Source organism: Vombatus ursinus, unplaced genomic scaffold (assembly GCF_900497805.2).
Source record: "Vombatus ursinus unplaced genomic scaffold, bare-nosed wombat genome assembly UNPS02014799.1, whole genome shotgun sequence".
Classification (NCBI taxonomy): domain Eukaryota; kingdom Metazoa; phylum Chordata; class Mammalia; order Diprotodontia; family Vombatidae; genus Vombatus; species Vombatus ursinus.
Genome location: NW_020954577.1, coordinates 11,620,224 through 11,640,751, shown reverse-complemented (window position 1 = coordinate 11,640,751; position 20,528 = coordinate 11,620,224). Strand labels below are relative to the sequence as shown.

General features: G+C 40.6%; 1 protein-coding gene across 1 annotated transcript in view; it reads left to right on the top strand.

Annotated features, from left to right (window-relative positions):
• The window catches only part of ITGB8 (integrin subunit beta 8), a 105,926-nt gene extending 96,741 nt beyond the window's left edge, over positions 1-9,185 (top strand). The window contains exons 12-14 of the mRNA XM_027872041.1: positions 2,386-2,489; positions 8,317-8,477; positions 8,589-9,185. Coding sequence (XP_027727842.1) covers positions 2,386-2,489; positions 8,317-8,477; positions 8,589-8,711 — 388 coding nt within the window. The 3' untranslated portion in view covers positions 8,712-9,185. The remainder of the gene's footprint in view (positions 1-2,385; positions 2,490-8,316; positions 8,478-8,588) is intronic.
• The last annotated feature ends 11,343 nt before the right edge of the window (positions 9,186-20,528 follow it).

The window sequence follows — 20,528 nt, the reverse complement described above, 5'->3', positions numbered from 1 at the left end:
CCATTGCCAGAAGCTAGGACCAAGTAGTGATGGCTTGGTACCAGCTCAAGGATAGGGCAGCATGATAGAATCCATAAATTGTACTCTTCACTTGAATAGACTTGGAGATTTAGAGCTGAAAAGGCCCTGGGAAGCCACCTAGTCAAACCCCTCCTCTTACAGATGAGTATACTGAGGCAGAAAGCCTAGCTAACAAATAGCCCAGGAACAGGAAACTCCAAACCTTGCTGATGCTGAATCCCCTGGCATGGTTTTGTTTCTTCACAACACGAGCTTCAACTAGAACTGTGGCAAGGGAAGATGTAGAGGACAAAAGAGCCTTGTAGACCCAGCTTAGGATTCTGGAGTTTTTCAGATGCCTGTGATATGGTCTGTTTTCAGGAAGCCTGATCCCTGCAGTGGCCCAGAACACAGCCTTTCCTTGACTTGGACCTCAAGAATTGTTACATTCAAAAAAGCGGCACCTTGCAAACAGTGTAGTGATGGACCTCCTTTGTGAGGGTGCTGTGGGACAACAAGCATATTGTCCATCCACAGGCCAGACCCACTTGGTAGGCCATGACTCCGTTCAAGAGGAAGCTAGATGAAAAATAAAAAATAAAAAAAATAAAAAAAGAGGAAGCTAGATGGCACACTGGATAGAGTGCTGGACTTAGCATCAGGAAGACCTGAGTTCAAATCCGAGCTGTGTGACTCTGGGCAAGTCACTTAACCCCTGTTTGCCTCAGTTTCTTCATCTGTAAAATAGGGGTAATAATAGTATCTACCTTCCAGAGTTGTTGTAAGGATAAAATGAGAAAATATATATAAAGAGCTTAGCACAGTGCCTGGCACATAGTAGGTATTTAATAAATACTTGTTTGAAAAAAATCAAGGAGTTCATTTACTGGTCACAATGAAGCATGACCATTGTGGGGGATATCTTTAGAATACAGAAATAATGGTGGGGCAGCTAGATGGCACAGTGGATACAGCACCGGCCCTGAAGTCAGGAGGACCTGAGTTCAAATCCGGCCTCAGACCAAACACTTGACACACACTAGCTGTGTGACCTTGGGCAAGTCTCTTACCCCCGATTGCCTCACAAAAAAAAGAAATAATGGTGAATAGCTTTAATAACATGTTTCTCTTTTTATAGCCATGCTCACCTGAATGTCTACAGCCATGCCAACCTTAAACATGCCCCATCTTCCCTGGTCTCAGAAACTAAGCAGGATTGGTGGGACCTGGGGAGCAATTGGTCAGACCCCCTGAAGAACTCTGGAGTCCTGTAGGCTTTCCCTCTGGGAAGAGCTCTGAACTTGGAGTCAAAGGGCCTCAATTCAAATCCCAGCCCCAGCCCCACTTACTGCCTCAGTGACTTTGGCTCGTTCCCTTTTCCAAGCCCATTTCCTTTTCTGGAAAATGAAGAACTTGGACTCTGAAGTCCCTTCCATCTCTAGACTTCTAAGACCATGATCGTCCTCCATCAGAGGGAGGGCTTGGATCACATGGCCTTGAAGATCCCTTCTACCTGGGTATCTGATATCGATTTGATGGCTACCCTGGTTTCAGAATTCTTTTATTTCAACTTCTCCCATAAAAATTGACCAGCACATCCTTCTAAGAGGTTTGTGTCATTCAAACTAAGTTGGAAATTCAGTTCAATATATCAGGCATTTGTTAAGCACTTACTAAGCTCCACACATGGTGATAGGTACTGAGAATGTAGAAGAATGAAAGAAAGAAAGAAAAGAAAGAAAGAAAGAAAGAGAGAGAGAGAGAAAGGAAGGAAGGAAGAAAGAAGAGAGAGAGAAGGAAGAAAGAAAGGAAGAAGGAAGGAAGGAAGGAAAGAAGAAAGGAAGGAAAGAAAGAAAAGGAAAGAAAGAGAAAAAGGAAAGAAAGGAAAAGAACCTGACCTCAGAGGGCTTACATTCTATTGGAAATATGTGAACTCCACACAGAAGAGTCAGGGCACAATAATGAAGAGGAGGGAGGGAATACTGATAACTCAAAGGTTTCTTAGAGGACTCAGAAACTGAGCTGGTCCTTAAAGAAAGGTAAAATGGTAAGATTAAATAAGTGTCAATACATATTTCCAGTGTTTCAGGGGGTGATAGGGTCCATTTTATGACTGGTTTTTCTTCTTGATGAGTAATCATCTGGCAAAGTATGATCCCCACAAAAATTCTTTTGTCTTCATCCCTTCATAAAAGTCAGGTCTTTTAAATCAATTAGCTGCAATGGAGCCTTGATCGTACATGTTTTCCTGATTACAAATAAACTTTTTTTTGCTCTATTCCAGGCATTGGGAAGCCTCTTTATAACCTCATCTCTTAAGACAAACCCAACAGTGGGATTTTTCCTAAATGTGTAAACGTTGCCACTTTTCTTCTCACTTTCCAGGAATTGTGTCCAATGCTACCATCCTCACAATTTATCTCAAGCTATACTTGATCAGTGCAGAGCCTCGTGTCCTCCAAGGGCCTATTATATTGGCCAAATAGAAGGTAAATGACTGTCTTATTTCATCCTAATTGGTTCACGAGGCTGAAGAGGCCCTTCTGTGATTCCTGGCCTCCCAGAAAAGGCAACACATCTAAGACATATTCATCAACATGCATTTATTCATTGTTGTGTTAAATGCAGGGGTGCCAAGGAAAGGCACAAAGAAAGGCCATCCCAAATGATGCCTCATTTTGATTGTCTTCCAGAGATTCAGGCTTGATTGCCAAAGATTTGGGCTGGGCCAGAGTGGAATGTTTTGATTTCCATCCCAACTCTTCATACGGATTGCCATATCGGATGATGAGACATCAAGCATTTATTGTGTGCCCATTGTACACAGTGCTGTGTGCCAGCCTTCCCTGATGGAAGGCTAGCTTCTGGGCGGCAAGGAGTTCCTTTCTCTCTTGGTGTCCCTAGTGCTGGCACGTCATAGACACTTAATAAGTGCTTGTTGATTGATTAATCCAATTCACCTATGATGTGGCCAAAGAGATTGTGTGAGACGTCTGTGAGGCCGCATCAAATAGAGAGAATGTATCTCTGGAACTGGAAAGACCCTCAGAGAGCATCAAGGCCCTCCCTTTTTACGTACAAAGAAATAGAATAGCACAGAAGGGAGGTCACTTGTCTAATGCCCTAGAGGTGGTAGCACAGCCAGGTCTTTCCACTGCACTATCATCCTTAAATATACCTTCTGGCTGTGAATTAACTGTAGCTAATGAACTACTAGGCCTGTCCACAAAAGAATGTGCAAATACGTGCAGGAAAATATAAGGACTCTGCTCAGAGCTGACTCATTTTAGGATATACTGATTCGCTAAGGCAAGAAAATCAGTGTCTCCCACCTCCTGTTATACAGGTAGGCACACTCACATATGTGCACACATGTGCGTGCACATACACACACATACACATACATATGCACACACACATACACACACCCAGTAGATGCAGTACTGGCCTAGGAGTTAGTAAGACCTGAGTTTAATTGCTGTTTCTGATACTTAACACCCTGGTGACCATGGACAAGTCACTCTCTGGACACATTTCCTCCTTTGTAAAATGGGGGTGAAAATGAACATAAAAAATTACTGACAAATAATATATGTGGGCTTACAAGACTTTTTATTCGCATCCTTTTAGACCCTCACAAAAAACTCTGTAAGGTAAATATTATTATTAATTCCATTTTACAGATGCGGAAACCAAGGTAGAGAGAGATTAAGTGATTTGCTCAGGGTTAACTAGTGAGTATCTGAGGCAGGCTTTGGACCTAGGCCTTCAGAGCTACAAGCCTAGCACTCTACCACTACATCACACTGTCTCTCGTACAGTGCTGCATTAGGTTCACATGATGTCATTTACAAAGGGTTTTGCCTCACTCGGAGCACTAAGTAAACATCATTCGTGGTGTTGGGGCACTGCCGTCCTTCTGCTGTGAGGTTTAACTTGGCCTATCCTTGAAGGGCCTCCATATAAGCATCTCCCCTTCCCCCCAGGCTCTCCCTGCTCCTGAGCTTCTCCCAATGTACAGTTGGCTCCAGGAGGAGCTCCATCTGCCTCCAGCTGGACCTGTCGTTCTTCAGAATGCAGGGATCAGGGCTCATGGTGATCACCACGTCATCTATTACACTGAATAAGCAAACACAGGCCTGGCTCGGGTAGCCATAGAAAGCTTCTTGACAAGTCATTGCTTGACCCTGCACCCCCTCCCCCCAAGAGGGAGGCCAAAGCCACGTGTATAGTCTTCCTAACAACTTCCAAAAGGACCCTTGTTCAACCCATGAAAATGCCCTCTACCCCTAACTCAGCCCTGCTCCCTCGTAGTTACCAGGGGGCCCACAAAGAGAGAGCACTCACTCCAAGACTGGACTGCAATCTCCCCTCCAGTCAGCCCTAATCAAGTGGACTTCCTTGTCTTGTGATCACATTCCAGGCAGGACTCCAATCCAGGAACAGGGAGCGGGACAATTTCTGTTAACCAATTAATCGACATTCATTTAACAGTTATTACAGGCTAGGCACTGTGAGTTCAAGGGGAAAAATATCAAAATCTCTGCCTTCAAGGAGGTTATAGTCAACTGGCAAACATAACATGTAAATGTTCAGTCAGCAAGCATTTACTGAGTGCCTACTGTATGCCACACATGATGCCCAAGGAGCTTGTTTATATACCACAGAGAAATAATTCAATTTCAATTTGATTCAATGAGCATTTTTAAGTACCTTCTGTATGGAGAAAGCTGTGGCCTGGGAGTCAGAAAGACCTGGTTGAAATCATATCTCTGATATTCGTTAACTGTGGGACTATGGGCAGTCACTCATTTTCTCTAATCCCCAGTTTTCTTGTTTGTATGAGAACTATCATACCTAATTCACAGGGTTGCTGGGAGTATCAAATGAGCTCATTTGCATGAAGTGCTTTGCAAACTTGAAATCTCGTTTATTAGATGTCTGGTATTATGGCAAGGTAATAGACCCCCAAGGACATATGGCCAAAGAAAGCTCAGAGACTTAAGCTAATTGTCACTTAGGGTGTGATCAAGCTCCACTGGCTGAAACATGCAAGCTCATGTGCTCATGGAAACCTTAAAACACGAATCATCTGGATATTATGATGCTATGTGTCCTCTCTAGAGATTAGCCTTCCTTCATATAGGCACACACACCCCTCCCTATCAGCCATCAGCCTTTAAACTCTTTAAAGGGATCTGCATAACTGCATCTCTAGAGGCAAAGGCACTCGGCTGCAGCCAATTAGGGTTCAGTGATGAGGCAGTCCTTTCCTTACTCCTGAATTCTGGTTTGTTTCTTTTTTTAGTATTTTTATTTACTTTGTTAAGTATTTTTCAATTAGATGTAAAAAAAAATGACATTTTTTTATTTTGATCTCCAAATTCTCTGTACGTGCCCTTCTCCCTTCCTAAAGAAGGCAAGCGATTTAATATTGATTATGCATGTGAAGTCATGTTGCAAAAGAAAACACAGACCCCCCCCCAAAAAAAACATAAGAAAAGTAAAAAAAAAAGTCTGTTTTAGTCTGAACTCAGAATTCATTCATCAGTTGTTTCTCTGACGGTAGAGAGCATTTGTCATTATGGGTCCTCCTTTGGAATTGTCTTGGATTGTTGCGCTGATCAAAGCAGCTGAGCCTGTAACGGTTGATCATCCTAATCATCCCAGTTAAGATCATCCCAGTTAATTGGGATTGGTATTGCTGTTGCTGTATTCTGATTTGCTTCAAAGATTCAAGGAAACTCTGCGTAATTCAGTATCCTAAGCTGTCCACGTTCAGTTTGACCACACCACGTGTTGAGGCTGGCACCCTCCCACGAGTCTCTCTTGGGCTGGTCACAGAACCATAAAACCATTGGAAGAGATCTCAGGATCTAGTGAGTTCTATCCCTATATGAGAGGATTCCCCCTCTATAGCATGCACAGCAGAGTGGTCTAGCCTGTGCTTGAAGGTCGTTGAGTAAGTCAGCATCAACCCAGGAAACCCAGAAAGTCAAGAATTCACCTGGAGAATGGGGAGAAGGATAAGCAGTTAACTTAGACCACTCTGGGGAATTCCATGCCACCTCTGGCTTCCCAGAGTATTATGAAATCATCTTCTCAGATGATCTGGGTGCTGTCTCTGGCTCTGGAGCCCCACTAAACCTGCCCAAACAAGATATGCTAAAGATTTGGTCCTAAATAGGAGGCCCAGCATACCGAGCTTCTTGACACAGCACTCTCCTTTCCAGTTAGTATTCATTTGCTCTTGAAAGAATTTATTGTGAATGTTTAAAAAAAATAACAAGAATTCATTTCTTGCCAAAGAGAAAGCGAAAGATAAATAACAAGGATAGCTGGGTTTGGCAGGCAGGGCCTGACCAGAGCCTCCAAGTTACTGGAGAAGCCAACGCTAATGAAGAGCGACACAGGGGTTTCAGGGGAGATATTTAGAGAAATCTCTTCCAATAGTGCTGATTTGGCTTCTTCAAATGTGAACTTTATTTCATATGACTGGAACAGAACAAACAGGGAGAATACACGGTAAGAGAAACAGCTCGGGATTGTTGGTCCCCAGAGTTGTGAGGACTTGATTTAAGTAATTTTGCATTCACCAGAACATCAAGGACCATCACAAATGCTGTCATTTGGGCATAGTTAAAATCAATCTTAGTTGAAAACCTCAGGCATATGCAGCTGATTCTGTAAAAGAGAAATGATCTCCGTGTCTGTGGAGAGCCTTGCGCAACAGATGATTTTTGTTAGAACGTCCGTGTATCTGTGACCTCATCCATGTGAGTGCTCCTTCCAGTGAGGCAGATAGCAATCCACTTATGCCTTCCCGTCAGTGGGGCCTTGTCCTTGCCTTCCTTCCTGTAAATCCTGCCCGGGGGAGCCCTGTCAGCATGGTGGGGACCTTTCCATCAATCTCTTGGTATTACATGGATAGCAGTGGTATTGCATGGTCTGTCCTTCAGTTATCAATCGTTCTCACTATGTTATTGGCCTGTCTTTTCTTCTGAGTTTAGGATGATGGTCTAGATCTTAAGGACAGCTCGGCCAAGGTCTCAGATTTAGAGATGAAAGGGGTGTTAGAAGAAATCTAGTCTCATCCTCTCATTTTTTAAATAAGGAAATTAAGCCTCAGAAAACTTAAGGGAAACTTGCCTGTGATCACACAGCTCGTAAGTACCAGAGGCAGGATTCGAACCCAAGACTTCTTGACTCAAAGTCCAACATTTGATATACTATTGCTGTTGCTACTGTTGCTGTTCAATTGTTTCAGTCATATCTGACTCTTCATGATCTCATTTGGGATTTTCTTGGCAAAGACACTAGAGTGGTTTGCCATTTCCTTCTCCAGCTCATTTTACAGATGAGGAAACTGAGGCAAACAGGGGTAAAGTGATTTGCCCGGGTTCACACAGCTAGTAAGTGTCTGAGGCCAGATTTGAACTCAGGTCTTCTTGATTCCAGGCCCAGTACTCTACCACCTAGCTACCCTGATCTGTTCTGCTATGCTGCCTCTAAGGCAATGTATATATTGAGTAAAGGGCAGGCCTTGATGTCACAGAGATGCAGATTCAAGCCCTTCCTCTGACACATACTAGCTGCATGGCCATGGGCAAATCTTAGTTTCCTAGGCAACTCTCTAAGATTGTAAGTTAAATATGAGCTGCTTCCTGCACCACTGATGTCAAACTCCAGTGGAAACAGGGTCCCCAAAGCCACATAGAAGGATCTCTGAGGACCACATTGTAACTGGGCTTGCAGATGTCGTGTTATCTACATTTTATTGCGTTTTTATTTATTTTGTTTGTTAGCTATTTCCAAATTACATTCAATCTAGTTCAGGCTATACTCAGCCATGTTTCAGGCCCCATGGGTCCCATGTTTGAGACCTCTGCCCTACACCAATGAAATCACAGTTCCAGATGAAAGATATTACTTAATTATAAAGTATCTATCACTCGGGGAAATCAGAGACATGGTCTCTACAATTAGATCATTTCCCTTTTGTATCATGAGTACATATTACTCCTGCTTGGTCATCTGTGGGTTTTCAGACAGTTGTCTCCCTCTTGTGCTGTTATGGCCTGAGTATTCTCCAATACTCAGGCTTGTACAGTGCCTGAAACATAGTAGGTACTTCATAAATGATGGTTCATCTGAATTGAGCCAGCATATGTGTATGGATGAGGTAGGAGTGAGGGGAGGTAAACTTGCTTTATTCACATTCAAGTCTGAAAGCAAAAAAAAATTGACCTTGTAGCACCTCTTGACCTCCTCATAGCCCTCAAGTTTCATGCCTTCCTGTCTGTTTACCCCTTGCAGAATGTTTCTCTAACCCAAGCCATTTCCGAATATTTTTCATCATCTCCATCATCACATTCCTTATTGGATTACTGAAGGTTCTCATCATCAGACAGGTCATCCTCCAAAGGACCAGAAATAAAGTGAAATCTGCCAGCTACAGAGTGTCCACATCAAAGAAGGTAATTGCTTTTGGAAAAGGCCCTGGAGTGGCGGGATAGGGGGATGTCCATTGAGTTTCTGTATAGAATATCCTGGTCTTGCACTCATATCCCTATGACTTCTTCTTCAAGGATAAGATGTTTCTGCCAGCCGTCTGTACGCACACTGTCACATACCGCCGTGACAAACCCGAAGAGATAAACATCGACATCAGTAAATTACACCCTCCTGAAACTTTTAAGCGCAACTTCTAAAGGAATGGGGCCTTCATTGGAAACCTTCTCCATGACCATCTCCTAAAAAAGAAGTCTTCACATTGAGAAGTCGCAGGAGGTGCCCAAATATTCTTCAGTCACACCATTGGTGGTTGAAAGTTCTGCTAGAGACTGACATGCTTCCACATTGTGACATAGCCATTGGATGTGATAGCTGCTGATTTTGTGAAAGAGAAATGTGGCTTACTACTGTTCGAGACTAGTGTTGTCCTAGCACTTTAATGTAATATATAACTTATTTAGTTACAGCATAGAATGTAGATCTGAACAGCACTGATCTCACTTTACAGGTAGCTAACCTCCATCCCTTTTCCCTGCTGGAAAGGACAATGCTGTGAGATGACTCTGGCATCACTGCCTACTACAAGGGTACAGTCCTTTCTTGGGTTATGTTCATTCATCACCAAATTTCCAAATGAAAAGTGGTTTTTATTTTAATTCAATTAACCAGGTGTTTACACTATCTTTTTTTTTTTTTTACATATTTGAACTTCAAGTGGAATGTAAACTCCTTGAGGGCCAGCACTACTTTGTATTTTTTCTCTGTCTCCCCAGTGCCTAGCCCACAGCCTGGCACTTGGTGTGAATGCTTAATGAGTTAAACCGAATTGAATTGAACAGAGAAAACATCCAGATCGAATTGTTTACTCTGCCTTGGTATTTTGGTGATAGGTGATGGTCATAGTCGGTGGCAGGTCAGTGCAACCTTCATCTCATAGTAAGTGATTTTGCTTTCTAAACTCTAGGATTGTTGTTGATGTTGCTGTTATTGTCTGTGTATATATGTGGGTTTTTGTTTTGTTTTGTTTTTTACAAACTCTAATTCCAGAGGTGTTTCCTGATTGGTTTTTTGATCTTTTCATCTTAATGCATGCCACAAATTACTGGATCAAGGACGTGCTTATCTACTGCCACTGGGAAAACCAAGGCTGTTGAGTGTCAGTATCGTGGAGTCTCTTCTCATTGGGAATAAGTAAATGGTCGATAAAAAGACCCAGTACAGAAGCATTGGGTTTCTAGAGAATGCCATCCCTTCATTTCTTATTGCTTTGGGGTTTGGGATTTTCTTACCTGATCAGCTAGATGCATGGTACCCTTTCCTTTGTCCTGATGGTGAAATTGAACCTCAACACATCATATGAAAATTGTGCTATCAGGCAAAGTACCCAATGACTGCATCTTTTTTTTTTAACTTAGGAAAGCAATACACCAATTTTTGCCATACAAACTGGATTTCAATATATTTTTCCCCATCAGTGTGCTAAACTAGCCTGAGGACTACTATGTTCCCTATTGTTGAAATACGACCTGAGCTGCCTTTACTTATCAAAGATTCTAAAAAAGATAAAAGAGTATTAGAGATCCTGTAGTCTGACTTTCTCTTCCTCTCCTTCCATATTTTGCTGATAAGAAATTGGAAGTGCCAAAGAGATTATATGACTTACCCAAGATCCTAAGTCTTCTCGTTGTTAAGCTAGAGCTTTTTTTTCTTTCATTTTTGATACAATAGGCTACCTCCTAAATCTTGTAAATTAATATTAAAACATAAAGGTTTTTTGTTTCTTTATTGGAAATATACACACATATTTATATCTATTTACATATAGATATAAATACATCTATATATCATAATGCACAAAATAAAGGAGAGAAAGTAAGTAAGTGCCCCCAAATGACTTGTTGGGTATGAGAAGCTCTGAACTACACATAATCACAGACTTTGACAGTTGGAAGGGACCTCATCACCTTTCAAATCAGACTCATTAACAAAAGGAATTTCCACTATCCCAAACTCCCTACCTGATTGCTTAACTCTTTGGTAACTTCCTCACTGGAGATGGCATCTTCATTTTCATACATTTATAAACACGTTCAAAAGAAGAAGCATGGCATAGTGAATAGAGAGCCAGGACAACCTGGGTTCAAGTCAGGACAAATCCTGGCTGTGTGGCATTGGCTAAGGCACTTCCTTTCTCAGGGGCCCCAGGTTATAACTCTGCCTCTGTCTCTCGTTGGCAGAGTGGGTGAGATTCTTCATTGCTAGAGGTACTTTGCCTTTTGGGTATTCCCTCTACCAGTTAAATCACAGGTCGAGAGCAGCTATAACAAAAAATAGTCACTTATCATGTCCTGACAAAAAGTTGGTGCCTATTCTCCCAACCCGTTTAAAATGAGCTCAGATCTCCAGATGAACAAAAAACCAACCAAGGGCACATTGCCATGCCCACACAGCACCAGCCTGCTTTGTGAACAAGTGAAAAATGCTGAAGATTTGATCAGGCCTTAAAGGGCTTCCAAGTATTGGGGCATTTGGTGGTGTGTCTACACAACTGAAATGTCATTGGTGGCAAATACATGCATATGGGTATTATTTTTAATCACATAGAATTATAGATGTTAATTCCCCAAGATGTATCCCTGTAACCCCCAACATGGGCATGATTCCAGGCTGGGCTTTTGTTTATTCCTTTTGGTCAAACTATTGGATTCTTCCTAAGGTTGGCTTCTTGAAAGATTGAAATTCTTTAAATGATCAAAACTCTCAAATATTATAAAAATATTCTCAACTATGACACTGATTGAATGTGAAAACTTCTAAGATTTGGTAGCCAATTGTAGTGCCTTCTAGATTAATCCCCTGGATCCAGGCATTTGTTCTGCCTGAGTTAATTTAGCCCTCCCAAAGAAGAGACCTGAGACCCAAAGGCCTCTCAGCACCAAAGCTCAGCTGCATCAGAAACTTTATATTGACCCGACAAATATAGGAAGGAAGGAAGGAAGGAAGAAAGAAAGGAAGGACAGAAGGAAAGAAAGAAAAAAGGGAAGGAAGGAAAGGAGGGTGGAAGCCATTTTCTTAAGAGTGAAGTACTGTGTGTTACTTAACTGCATCTCTGTTTCACAACGACCTACCACGCTTGTTCTTTCTTAGATATATAATTATTTATTAGTTTGGTTTTTTTTGTTTTTACATAAATTATTTAGACTTTTTTGATTTGAAAGAAAATGTTAATGTCTTTTAATTAATTTAAAAGGTGAGGGGAAAACAGGGTATTATTAGATTAGCTAACATATGTAAATAGAGGCTAGTTCTTACTCATGTTACCACAGAAACTTTTTGCAACTCTGATTAAAGGAGGGAGAAAAACAAAGAAAAAAAACCCCTTTGCTTTGAACTGAAAATTAAGGATTCATTTTATGAAGACCTTGCAGAGTGTTTTAGTATGGCACAGTGTTTGTGCTCCCCCAGATAAATAAGTACATAGAAACATAGAACTCTCTCTCTCTTTCTCTCTCTCTCTCTCTCTCTCTCTCTCTCACACACACACACACACACACACACACACACACACACACACACTACAAGGTGTATAAAGTGATGCGTGCAGCAGAAATAGCCTTGACTTTAGGATCAGAGATTCTGGGTTCAAATCCTGACTGTGTCATTTACTACCTGTGTGATCTTAGTCAAATCCCTTAACTCCTCTGAGCTTTATTTTCTGCACCTATAAAATGAAGGGCTTGTACTCAGTGGCCTCTAAAGTCTCTTCTACAGTCTATGTTTTCTCTTCTATATGCCAGGGATGCAATCAGGGTTCAATTTATTAGCTGAACGGTATTTATTGAGGAATATGAATTCTCTCATGGATTCAGACATTCCTAAGAGAACTGAATTTTTGTCCAACATGTCCAACTGGAGATTTCGTTCTCTTATGAACCCATAAAAGGGAAAAACAAAGGAGCCAGGGTTTGAAAGAAAAAGGAACCCCAGGGGGCAAAGCTCTGGCTTAAAGTTAATTACTACAGGCCCTGTGGAGCACTGAATCCAGAAAGGTCTGTCTCGAGGTTCTCACCACATACCTGTATTTCTTCAATTGCAGCTGATTTGGACCTAGAGGAAAGTTCAAGTAGAGAGAAATTCTCAAGCATAGCCAAAAGTACTCTCCTAGGAAAGGCTTCTATGGTTAGTTAACATTCGTTCCAAAGAAGTCTACATTTTTAGCTTTCCTTTAATCTCTCCCTCCCTCCCTTCCTCCTCCTCCTCCTCCTCCTTCTCCTTCTCCTCTTTCTCTCTCTCTTTCTCTCTCCTCTTTCCCTCCTTTTTCTTTCTCCTTTCTTGTGAAGAGAGATCACAGCACATAGGATCAGAAATATACATTTAAAAGGTATATGACTCAGAGGTCATCTAGTTTAATCCAATCCTCCACCTTAATTTTATAGATGAGGAAACTGAGACCTAGAATGACTTACCTAAGGTCATACAGGCAGCAGTAGGTAGCAAAGCCAGATCTCCTTCCCACTGCACTACTCTACTTGGGAATTGTCGTTTACTGTACTTCATATTTGATCGGAGACCATTCCTCAATTGCACATTCTTACTAAGTTGACTCCAGGGTTTCTTTGCATACAGTGCCATGTCAGGGGTCACTCCTTCCTTGAATGCTTAATTATTTTCCTACCTAAACACATGTGAAGGCTGTGACTCAATTGAGCTCTTACATTAAAGCATTTTACAAACCTGCAAACGTCCCTAACATTTAGCAGAACTTTAAAGTTGGCAAAACTACAGATATTATCTCACATGACCCTTACACCAACCCCATGAGAGGAGTGCTGTTTTTGTATGAATGCCAATGACTATGATTTCTTTTCGAGATGCTTGTAAAGTCATCACAGAGCCTGCCTCATGACTGCTTCAGAGGAATAGAATAATGCAGAGGGCCCTCCTTCACTTCCTAATGGAACAGGAGATGACTCAGTGCATCTATTCCATTGCCCAGAATCCCATGTAAATTTTCTAGATGGGAGGAATGGAGAGGTGAGAGTGCTTGATTCAAAACCAAGAAAAGCTTTGTCTTAATTCTGGTTCAGATTCAGCCGGACATCTGCTTATTAGCACATCACAGTGAGCATTGAATAAATTCTTATTGACTGACCGTGTGACCCTGAGCAAGGCACTTAGCCACTCAAACCATCTGTAAAATGGGGATAATAATAGCCCTTGCCTCATAGGTATATTGTGAGGATCCAATGAGAAAGATTCAAATGTGTTCCACCTAGAAAGGACAGTGATTCAAGAGACTAGGGAAGTGAACAGGCCTCTAGGCCAGGTGGGCTTCACCCAACGTTCCCCAGATTCTGCCCTTGACACTGAACTGAAATAGGCTTATGGGAAGAAGGAATAGGATAGCACAAGCCTCTACTTCTTGGCTGCTGTGAAAGAAGCCATTGTAGGTGGCTGCAGGAGAAGCTGCACTGGATTTTCTCCCCCAGAGCATGACCTCCTTTGGATCTACTGGCCTCCCAGCATTTCCCAGTTCAAGGTCAAGGTCAGGGCTCTTGAATTTTGTGGAGTCTGGGTAAAACCCTACTTGTCTTCAAGGGTCACTGACTCCTGAAATCAGGGTCCAAAGCCAGGTGACAGTCATCTGTTTGCAAAACTTACAGTGCTGTAGAAATGTAAGCTATTCCCCAATCTTATTTACAGGATGCACAGAAAGCAAGTTGTCTTTCAGAGAAAAAAAAAAAGGAGCTTGCCTAAATTTGGTTGAAGATTTACTCTTTTAGTGGCTTCATTTATGAATACACTTTAGGATAGATTTTCTTGGATAACTCATTATATCAGAAAGCCAATGCATAACTGGAAATTGTGTCTTATGTACCTTCTTCATGTCATGTCAATTTCTGTTGTCATTCGTTTTGTTGACAGGTAGTCAGCATGGTACGATGGAGTCTGTGCTCAGGGCAAGTATGTTGGCCCTGCCTTCCCCTCAATCTTTGTTTCTACCTTCTTCCTTTTTTGTCCCTCCCACATAAGTCCAGGTACAACTCTGGGTCATTATTCCCCATCTAACTGCACATGTAGGTTAATTTGAAATTCCTGAATCATGGGCTGGATGCACTGGAGCCCTGGGTAAGAAGAAGCTGAGAGTGACTTTACCCTCTGACCTCCTTGGAATTCATTTCTGGGTAAGATGGCTCTTCCCCTAGTAGATTACAAGCTTCTTGAGGGCAGGAACTGTTTATTTTCTTGTATTTATATCTCCAGTGTCTAATTCAGTACCTGATAGTAGCAGGTACTTTATACATACTTATCAAATTGAAATGAACTTGTAAGTTAGACTTTGTTCTTTCAAATCATTTTTTCCTTTGATTTTTAAAATGCCTAGACTTCTCCCTGTATTTTTCCTCATCTTTTTCCCCTCCCTGAGAGCCATTCCTTATAATAACAAAAATAAATAAAATTAATGATTAAGCGAGAAAGAAAAAAGAGGGAAAAATCTCAGCAAAATCAACACAAATTTTTAAAAAGTGACATTGTGTGCAATGTTCTGCACCCATGTCCCCACACCTCCAAAAAGGAGTGAGGAGAGGTGTCTTCTCACACCCCTCACTGCAGCCAAACTTGCTCTTTATAATTTCATATCCTTCCATTTCATCCCCTTCCATTACATAGAGCTCTGTTAAGAAGGTTTCTGATTTTTTACCTCCTGCTCCTTTTCAGCCAAGAAAGGTCTGTTTGTTTAAAATTCTGTTCCATCTATGGATTTTTCTTATGTAGGCAGGACCTCCTGCATTCACACAATAGAAGAACACAGAGCTGATGGGCCATCTTTCACAACCATGAATGCTGGTAGACACATGGGATCTGAATTTTAAATTATGGGGAAAAGTAAATTTGCACAAATTAGTACAGAAATTCAGTGAAAGTCTATTTAATATGCCATTAAAGTCAGTTTTACTTTTAACTTCTATTGTTTTGAAGGAATTTAAAATTCAACCTCTGTAAAAAAAAATCTTTTTATAAATGTTCTTAAATTATCAATAGATTAGCCTTTCTTCTGTTAAATTTTCACATTTTTAACCTATACTACCTTTGTAAAAATAAATTTAATATAGCTCTTGGATTTTTTCTAACTGAAGAATTTTGAACTTAAAATAGTTCCTAGGGAAAGAACCAGGTTCTAATTAAACTCACCAAGTCCTTCATTTCCAGCTTTTACTGATATTTAAAATTAAAGAATTGTAATAACAATGAAAAATGAAATGGCTACCTTGACTTCCCCTAATGTCATTTATGTGCCTGACTTTTAATTCTAGCTGACTACTAACTTCTATTTTGAAGTATTTATTAATGAATTGACACTGTAGTTTCCTGTGAGATGTTTATTTTTCTAACAGAGCTTATAACAACTGGGAGATCCATGTTTCATAGATGGAACATTCTAAAAATCAATGTTTAATTGAGATTAAATGCTGTCTGTTTTTAAATAAAAATGTAAAGGTCTAAGGGAATTTCTCATCGAGTCTTTATTTACTCTGTTGGCCTAGGACACCCCTCTCCGTCTGCCACTCCCCATTATACTACTGAGGGTACCAAGAGATAATCCAGTGTCTTCCCTGGAAATACAAGGTACCTCGATCTGAGCAGTAACCATCAACATCATGAGGTCAAGTGGGGAGATGACATATAGGGGAAGTAATAGAAGGGGGCCTGGAAACATTGAATATTGGGAATCATTCTTACCCTAGAATGGGCTAGCCCTTACCCAGGGCTCCTTAAACTTTTTTCTGCTCATGACCCCTTTTCACCTGAGAAATTTTTACACGACCCCAAGTAGATAGGTACATAAAACAGGTATACAAATCAAAAATTTATTGATAGTAAATCATAAATTTATTTTAAAACAATTCTTTGGCATACATATGATTTTACCATTTATTAAAGGTGAAAGTAAATTTGCATACTAATGATGGCTCGGTTTGTTTATTTTTACATAAAGAATTAAATCTTGGTGGAATATTTGATACTGCAGGATGTAAAGCATCTTAAATGTTTTTCAGAGTTGATTGATATTTTGATTTTATAATTGTCAATGCTGAAAATGCCACTTCACATAAACATATAGTACAAAATGGCAGAAGTATGTTTAGGGCCATTTCAGAAATTGTTGGAAATTCTGTCCTAATCCCAAGCCAAATTTCATTTAACAATTTTGTATGTACAGTAAAAACACTGTGATTCATAACATACAATAGTCTCAAATCTGAGCCCAGGTGTTTCTGGCAGTATTCATTGGTGGTACGTGGTGTGATGGCATGCACAGTGCAAAGTTCTCATGCTGTGTATTGAGAACCAAGGCTGCAGTGAAGCTGTGCAATGTAACATGGGCCAACACTGCCAGGAACACCTCAGCTTCCTTATGTGTTTGATTTTGAATTAATTTGGGGTTGTTGCGTGTTCAGAAACCTTTTACTATTGCCAAACTGTTTGTGACCTCCAAATTCAGTTACATGACCCCATGTGGGGTCATGATCCACAGGTTAAGAAACACTGACCTAGACAACTTTCCCTTTGCTTTCATGATGAGCAATGGTAATTAAAGAGAGGATTTAATACCTGGGCTCTATCATAGGGTAAGTAGTACTCTGTGCCAGACCCCTTAGGCCCCTCTGAGCCTCAGTTTCCTCGCCTGTAAAATGAGAAGTTTGAACTGCATGATCTCTAAGGTTCTTTACAACTCTAAAATACTGTGTCTGCAAATGAGGCATTAAAGAAATTGTTTTACTAGATTGGAGAGAGGCTGGGGTGTGTGTGTCAGATAACTTATTTGGGCTTATTCTAAAACAGGGATTCTTAGTCTAGAGTTGAGGAAATATACAGTGAAACTTGACTCTAGCATAGTGATGTCATTTTTTGTTCTCTTTGAGAAGGAAGGACAAGAAGTATATGTGTGTGTGTGTGTATGCATGGGTATGTATGTATATATGTATGTATGTTTATATAATTCCTTTGTAATACTATGTGTTTTATTTTGTGTACTTAAAATCATTGCTCTAAGAAGATCTCTGTAGACTTTACCAGACTTCCCATTGGGTCTATGACACAAAAAGTTTAATAACCCCTAAGATGAAAGTCAACATAAGAGATATCAGTACAGTTAAGAATCTCTACCATACTTCCAAGAAAGGAAAGAAGAGAGAGAGAGTGAGTAGGGAGGGAGGAAAGGAAAGAGCTTAGAAAAATTCAAGACTATCTGATTATTATCTAAAATTAAACTTCTCAGGGGATTGAATGACGGGGGTGGAGGATGGAGGAGAAGGGTTGCTCTCTCTTGGAATGTCTTCTTATCCTTGTCAGTTAAGAAGCCGGAGGCCATGGTTTTGAATGCAAGCCATGTAGAGAGGCTTAACTATTCCAGGTGAAAAAATTACTTTTCTTTTTAAAAGATTTTTTCTTTGTGTTTGCACTGCCTAGATTTCACTCTGTATTCCTTCTTCCAACCCTTCAAAAGATTTAACACTTACAACAAAGATTTTAAAAAGAAAAAAAAAATGAAAAAAAGGTTTTTTTATCAGCAAGACTGATCAATAATCAAAAAAAAATTGTGATAGTATAATCAATGTTCTACACCCATGGACCCCCTTCTACGCAAAGGAGGAAGGGAGAGTTGGCTGAGAAAATACTTTTCTATTAGCCCAATCCCAAGAAAGTCTTGATCTGGGTTCACATTCATTCAAGCGAGAGTTGTAGGCTGCAGTTGCCTAAGATGGTCAATCACAGTGATACTAACTAATCATGAGACTGTGGACAGAGATGTCATGCGCTATGATGAAAGGCATTCAGGGCTGAGGACCAAGAGCCCTTGCTTTGAGTCCTGGCTCAGCCACTTAGAAATGGAGTAACTTTGGGCAAGTGACTTCATTTATCATGGCTTCAGTTTCCACGTCATGAGAAATGAAATGTTAGCCCTTCTACATCAAGAGGTAGTCTCATGGAAAGTATTATACAAATATAACTCATTCTTATCAGTTATCTTCCTCCTCTTCCTCATCATTATCATCATCACCAGAAAGCAAACAAAACTACAGTTTTAGAGCTGGGAGGGAACTCAAAGGTCATCTAGTCCAACCACCTAGTTTTTATTTTTCTTTTACTCTGAACTTAACCCTGCCTCCCTGAATATATCCATGACAGAATACGAAAGGAATATTCTACATAAAACAGTGAATCACCTTTTAAAACACTTGTTTCTTTTTTTTTCTTTAAGTAGATACAAAATTCCACTTGACTCTCAAAACTACCCCTTTTCAGCTTCCTTCTGAACTTCCTTTGGTTCACTTCTGAGCATTTTAGAAAATGGTACGATGCCCTCCTTTGTTGTTGGTATCACTGGTGGTAATTACCCTCCTGCTTTCCCAATTAAAGACTGAGAGAAAGGGGAAAAGGAAAAAAGAGGATCTTTGAGGTTAATGCCCTGTACAGCCATATTGAAAGTAGAATGTGAAAATGATTCTCCTGACTCCCAAGTCAGGGCTGGTTCCATTGAGGGCTCAAGGGAACCAGCAAGCTCTGAGCTGGGGACCGACCTAGTTCAGGTGTTAAAGGGAATATTCAGGGGGTGAGGGCAGGGACATCAGAGGCATCCCCATCCCTTTGGGACATACCTATGAAACTGACCATCCTTACATTGATGCTACTTCTTGTTCCCCATTTGAAAGAAAAATAAATCAATAACATCAAAGATAATGAAGAGGAAAACTGAAAAGAAATCTGCTGCTCTGTTCTGACAAGGTCAAGAGGGTTGTACAGAACTAAGAAAGATCATTTTTCTAAACTGTGAAGGACCAAGTTAGCAGGTACCTGGGAGAGATAGAGTCTGAGTTCTTCAGCTTTTTGTAGAATGTTTTAGAGAGAAGCATTTCAAGGTGCAGGGTGTGGACTGAGTGCCCTGGCAAAGCCCCTCAGCAAAGAGATCCTCAGATTTGAGCCAAAAGGTTCTGAACCACATCAGACTTGGGTATTTGATGCTTAAGAGGGGAAAGAGAATTTCCAGAGGGTCCAAAGCAGGTTCAGATGATTGCCCAGTTAGCCTCATGCAAACCCCTACCAGATAGGAAACAGATAGCTCCCCACATGCCACTGGGCATAGAAATGAGCCCAAAATCAGAGGCCAAACATTTTTAAGTACTGTATGAAAGCTCCTGCTAAGAGTTCTCCCAGTCTTGCTGACTTCCAAAGTCACTTAGGTGTAGTCATACCACATTAGTGAGAGCCAAGATGAATTTTCTCAGAGTCAAATATGAAATTCATTTGTTTGTCCATCAACAAGAGTTATTATGTACCAGACACTGAGCTAGGCATATGCATATTTTTGTTATTTAGTTGTTTTTCAGTCATGTCTGACTCTTTGTGGCCCCATTCAAGATTTTCTAGGGAAAGATACTGGAGTGGTTTGCCATTTCCTTCTCTAACTCACTTTACAGATGTGGAAACTGAGGCAATCAGAGTTAAGTGACTTTCCAAGGGTCACACAGCTAGTAGGTGTCTGAAGGTATATTTTTAACTCAGGAAGACTCATCTTTCTCACTTTAGGCTTGCCATTATAAGCTGCCATTAGTAGGGTTAGCAAGTCTATTAATACTTTGTCACAAGTAAATTGATTAGTGCTAAAAAGAAATCTTGTTCCTTTGTTCAGGAAAAAAAAGCTAACTCTTCCCCTCATCCCACCTTTTGAGTAGTTCTGAGGTTGCTGTATTCCTTAATTTCAGAGTGTGTCCCACTCATTTTCTTAGGAGTAAAAATGAGATATTAAGTTAAGTAGAAGACAAAAGTTATTTGGGCAAGGTAGTACAGACAACAAATAAATCAATTAAGGCCTCAATAGGAAACGATGCCTTTGGTGCCTGAAGTTGGCTTCTGACAATACCATAAAGGTGAAAGAATTTAAGGTACTGAAATTGCCAAGTTCACCTAGTGATTTGTCATATATACATATATACAAAGATAAAAATCAA